This window comes from Notothenia coriiceps, unplaced genomic scaffold (assembly GCF_000735185.1).
Source record: "Notothenia coriiceps isolate Sejong01 unplaced genomic scaffold, NC01 NC01_scaffold00005024, whole genome shotgun sequence".
Lineage (NCBI taxonomy): Eukaryota > Metazoa > Chordata > Actinopteri > Perciformes > Nototheniidae > Notothenia > Notothenia coriiceps.
Window position 1 is genome coordinate 1 of NW_011337725.1, and position 5825 is coordinate 5825.

A 5825-nucleotide genomic window follows, 5' to 3' on the forward strand; every position below is an offset into this window, starting at 1 on the left:
CCTAACCCCAGAAGGGGGGTCTGGGGGGATTGTCCCCCAGGAGATTTTTTGAAATACTAACATATAAAGTATCCATTCTGGTACACTCTGAGAAGGAAATAAATAGATGTATTACGACATATTAATAATATTTTATGCCATTGTTTGTTTTTCACTTTGTTCTGACAGCTGAACTTGCTGCTCCACTCAGAGAGAAGAGCAAAGAGGAGATAGTTTGTGTGAAATACTTTAAATTGTGGGTAAGGGTTCTGTGACCTGTCAATCATCAAACCGGGGGTCATATTTCATTATGTGTCCATTTTTATCTGAAGTTGTACCCATGAGTGTATAAAGAATAGTTATACCGCAAAGTTATTCTCCGTGGGGACTTCCGGCAACAATCTTGATTCTGATTGGCCAGAAGACTCGACAAAACATCAGCAAAGATATTTTATTGAGAAGATGATCACTATGTGACAGAAGTTTTCAAAACCGTTTATGGTCTCCGGTACTTTCAAATCAACGCCTACTGCATGCAGAGCGATAGAAATTGGGCCTTCAAAATAAAAGTCTGACTTTTTCTCCCAAAACAAAAAAAAGGAAACTTTTTTTTTTTCACTCATACATCTTTGACCCACTCGAAACGGTTCCGCGACCCACTTTTGGGTCGCGAGCCACCAGTTGAGAACCACTGGGTTAAAGGGCCCGGGGCAGGAGAATTAGCACCACCAGCTGTTAAAAAAATATGCCTATTTTTAATACTAACAGTGGTGGATGGAATGGTAGCGGCAATAATAACACATTATGTTTTGCCGATTCTCTGACCCTGGTGATTTGGACGTAAACATGGCTAATATTAGGAGGGCTGTGTTACCTGCCAGTGGTGGAAGACGGACAGCGCAAAGGCCTGTCCCTGTGTGTGTGTGCGGAGGTCGGTCTCAAAGCCAAAGGAGTCGATGGCCGGGATGAAAGCCTTAATGGTGTAGAGAGGAGAGCCTGGAATAGGTGCGTCCTGGGTCACATGACCTCTGTTAAATGACAAATACAGAACTACATTTAATAAACAACAACATTTTCTGTATTTCAATTTCCAGGAATATTGTCAGAGGGTAACATTTCTGCCTTGGTTGGTTTAAAGGATAAAGGAAATATACAAACCTTCTCCTAGCAAGCACTGTGTAAACAGCAGATACACAATCAGCAGGAGCCTGAACCTCCACAAAGTAATACGGCTCCATCAACCTCGGAGTGGCCTGCGACACAAGGGAGACCGTGCATTAGAGGGAGGACAAAAGCCTGGAGAAACTGGACAGTATACCCATGTACAGCTGACCCATGAATTTATCATAAGAGCAGTGAAAGAGCCAAAGGAGGAGGAAAGACGCCAATATTATATTGGAACGGTATCGCACTACAATTAAAAAGAACGTACGTCAGCAAAACCTGAATCGTAATCAAGGTAATGGAACATTAGAGGAAGTGAAGATGAAAATGAAGTCTGGAGGAGATAATGGCAGATGAGGAGAAGAATCGGCTCAGCAGGATGATCTCACCATGAGGAAAGCGGAGTACACCACTCTCCTGGCTGTGGGGATGACCTGGCCTCCTCCTCTGTGGAGAGGCTCCTGAGCAATGACCGCGTCCAGGATCTTAAACTTGACATTCCTGATGGCTGAGGGCAGCAGAAAGACTGAGTTATAGTAACATAACTCTGATGAGGAAAAATACATTTTCCCTCTGCACAATGGTAGATATTCTAGTGAAGGTTTAATTAGAGTATTAATGTCATATGAGAACAAATGTTTATTCCTTAAACCAACATATTTCAGGGGGGAAATAACTTACGCTCATCACACAGAGGCCCCTCCCTGGTGCCCCACTGGAAGCCTTGAACGATGCTGTCCTTCACGGAGCCGAGCAGCGCCTTGTCCACCTACATGGGAGGAAAGACATCATAACAAGGTACAAAATCAGTCATGCTCTGACGGGATGTGCTAATAAAAAGGCTCAATGAGAAGAATAATCTTCAAAAAAGGAGTTTAGACTGTCTGCAGAGAACATATCCTTGGCCTTTAGTTTCTATTTTGATTTCATTTTTCTGGGTGTACACATGTATAGAAATTAAACACCATGGTGCCATAGATCGTAAACAGGCACGCAAGAGAAAGCTACAGAAATGGTGGACACAGCGCTGAAAGAACTCAACCTTAAGAGGAGAAACGCCAAGCAAATAAGGCCCATTCGGTAGTGGTTTGTAAACACAACAGCCAGACATGGCCTCCCCCCCTGGCTCCCCAGAGGGGGAAACCAAGCCCAGATTCTCTGGTTTTGGCTTTCACAAGTCGGAGAGGAGAGGCCATGTCTTACTGTTGTGTTTACAAACCACAACCAACAAATCCACCTAATTTGCCTTGTTCGTAATCCTGATTTACAATTGTATATAAATGTATAGTGTAAATAAATTGAGTACTTTTTTTGGTCAATATTCTAAAATGACTGTGTGAAACTTTTGTTGTCATTCAGGGATGTATTTATTCTCTTTCGGCATCTCAAACTTCAATGTTTTGTGATTGATGTGCACATGGTTTGACAGGACCACCATGGCCTAATTTGGTGTTTGCATCAGATCAGTTTTTGTAATCATTTATCTGATGATTGTCTGTCTTGATTAAAAACCGATAACTCAACCTGATTAAATTAATCAGCAACAAAGCAAAACTGACAAACACTTGCTTGATCTAGCATCTCTTGTGTGAGGATCAGTACAATATATCACGTCATTTCACGATGTCACCTCTGACTCTGGGATGTTCTTCGTCATTATGTTAAAATCTTAAATGAAAATACAGTTACAGCTCTATGTGGCGCTCAACATGTTGATTAAGCACTATACAGAGGTGATTGGGTATTGTTCACCAAATTGACCAATAGTTATATAGAAAACTAGCATAGACAAAAAGCTCTAGCAGTGATTCAACAAAACTCACCTCGGAGGGCAGCGTGTCGTCTACCAGGATGTTTGGTCCCGTGGTGTCCGGTCCGAAGGCCCAGATGGACCGGGCAGCCAGCAGATCCCAGTCGTACTTTGTTTGGAAAAACTCTCCCAGCTTCTTCCTGTCGTGAGGAAACAGAAGCGCCCGTGGTTAAAGGAGGTGTGCATGTCGTGTCAGCGGGAACATTAAGGAGATTGGTTGATCGGGGGGGCAGAGGGGTTAATGGAAGAGGACGAGTAGAGCGAAGGTTCAGTTTAATGGTGTGTGAAGTGTGTCACTTCTTTGGCATTGCTACTACACTCTGGCTCTCCCGGTCCAGATGGCCTGACAGATGAACCGAGGACTGACAGGAAGCACCTCTCGAGCGGGACACACACATGCACAAACACACACAAACACACACGCACTAACTCTCGCTCGGCATGTCACATCCCAGGGACGGGAAAATTAATGCAAGCTTTTAGTGCATAATTCAATTACTGTAAGTGAACGGATCAATATACGAATAGAGGATTTTTAATGAGCATACACTGGTCACAATGTACAGAAGCCTGACTTTGCTTCAGTATCAAATACAGAAATGCTCTACAGTACATCTAATATCATTTTAAAATAAAATGATGCATCAGCAATGGACACTATTCTAATATTTCTCAGTTTTTGGAGCCTCTTTCCCGCTGATATGGTGAAACAGAAATACAAAATTACGTTGAGGTTATTTAGCAGTTCTGACAGTTTTCAGAATCTTCTAAAAGAAAATTAGACCCTTAACTTAATAAAAAGTATCAAAAGCACACCAGACTGATTTAAAAACACACCTATTACATGCAGCACATGGTTAAAACCTCCATTTACAACAACAACAAAAAACAGTTGATAGTATTCATATCTTGGTCAATGCATGACGAGATGTTGAAAATTGAAATCCTAACCAAAAAACTAAAAAAACAGACAAATCCAATAACTGCTTTTAAAAAGGTGGATTTTCACTATCTTTTGAACTTCCTTAATGACAACGTTTAATTTAAGAACCAATCATCGTGCCTACATGCCGGCTCATTTATCCCTGCTCACGGAGGGAATAATGAAAATGAATGGCTCCCATATATGGAGAAATTAATAAGGCTTCTTTCCTATCAGACCGGGGGAAGGGGGGGAATTCTACAGACATGTCAAACATGAAAGGCACATTACATTATTTCAATAATTATGAAATCTCTTATAGTCCAATACGTGGACGCATGATGGCAATATCATCTACATCTCACCTGTTCCACGTGATCTGCACCACTTCGTTCTCGATGTCCTCAGCCAGCCCCTTCTCCAAGGGCTCAGCAATCATGGTGATCTTATTCCTGTCAATCACATCACACGACTGTCAGTCACTCATTCGGGAGGAACTTGGCCCAATGCAAGGACTTACTATGGCAATCACTTCTAACAGTGCACAAACTCCCCAATAAAAATAAAACATTCAACAATCCTAAAACTTAAGAGCATGTTATTACAGAGCTGTGAGTTTGTTTTGATAATATAGAAAACTAAGCTTTCTTATAAATGTCGTTATAGGTGGGGATAACATCTAAAATCAGAATTTGTACGCACTTTTTGTTCGGCGTTTCAGCGAAGCACTTGAGTGATGACGTTTCCACAACCGTTTCGCAGAAAGTCACAACAGGGTCAGCAACCTGTGGATAAAGAGGAACATAATGACACACACAAACCAAAGACTCCACTCCTGTGTAATCAGTTTGAGTTATAGCTTTGTCTTGTGAGCAGTGAGAAGAATTACTTTAATGTCGATCTCAGAGTACATCTTGCGTAGGTCGTGCATGACACAGTCCAGGTAGAGCTCTCCTGTCCCCAAGATAACGTGCTCTCCGGACTCCTCCACCTGAAAGACAAAGACATTCACTCATAATGGTCAACTATCATCTCAGCAACTTAGACGATGCACAACACACAGAGATCAGCTTTGACTTATGATATTTTTTCCTCTTTCAAAAAAGAAAGCCATAATTGTGTGTTTTAAATACAGAAAGCAATTTTAGGAGGCTACTGCTGCCTAGCCATTTAACCATATCAACTTTATAAAATGTAATCTCAGTTACCACTTGGATGTTTATACAGAACGTGTTAGAGGGATTACAATTTGTATTCCAAGCTCTTTTCAAAGAGGGCCACATACAGAAAAATATACGAAGGGCTGGGCCACTCACTAGAGGTATATTGCCTCATAAGTTATAACATAGAAAAATCAATCAAATGTAGGTAAATTATGGTAAATTATGGTTGATATTGATGAAAAATAACACACAGCTCTCCGTAGGGCTTCAAGTATTGTGTTAGCAGCTCATTCCTTAAAACAGGAGGATCAGATTGCTCATAATAAGAGGAAATATGAAGGGTATATTTCAAGGTTGTTATGTAAATGTGTTATTGGGCTTTCTATTATCAACTAAGATTTGTTAGAAAAAAAAAATTCAACTTTAATTGACTGAATTTATTTGAAAATTGTGCTTATTAACCTGTTAAGCCTGTTTTTCAGGTCTCAGGCTCGAAAATGACATTCCCAGAACAAATGACCATATCTTCACTTCTAAAAAAGGCGTAAATTAATAACCTTTTTTCTTAAAAGTAAATTCAGATTGAACATAGTAAAAACAAATTAAATTATAGTGTCCGTCCAAAAAAAAAGAAATGACTTATAGTGGAAACCACCCTTGAATGATGGGATAGTAGACTACAAGCTTTAGGAATCCAAACTACACCATATAATAAGTACCCTGTATCAAGATTGATGCAAAACAAGTGCCTGTCTGGAGCCGCAAAACATATTTCAAAGCTTGATAG

General features: G+C 40.6%; 1 protein-coding gene across 1 annotated transcript; it reads right to left on the reverse strand.

Annotated features, from left to right (window-relative positions):
* Positions 1-835: 835 nt before the first annotated feature.
* Positions 836-4866, reverse strand: eftud2 (elongation factor Tu GTP binding domain containing 2; the record flags this gene model as incomplete). Its single annotated transcript, XM_010768022.1, has 8 exons — positions 836-1007; positions 1138-1232; positions 1533-1651; positions 1825-1912; positions 2967-3093; positions 4241-4327; positions 4578-4660; positions 4765-4866. Coding segments are annotated over 8 exons (873 nt in total), but the record flags the coding sequence as incomplete, so codon positions are not given.
* Positions 4867-5825: the final 959 nt, after the last annotated feature.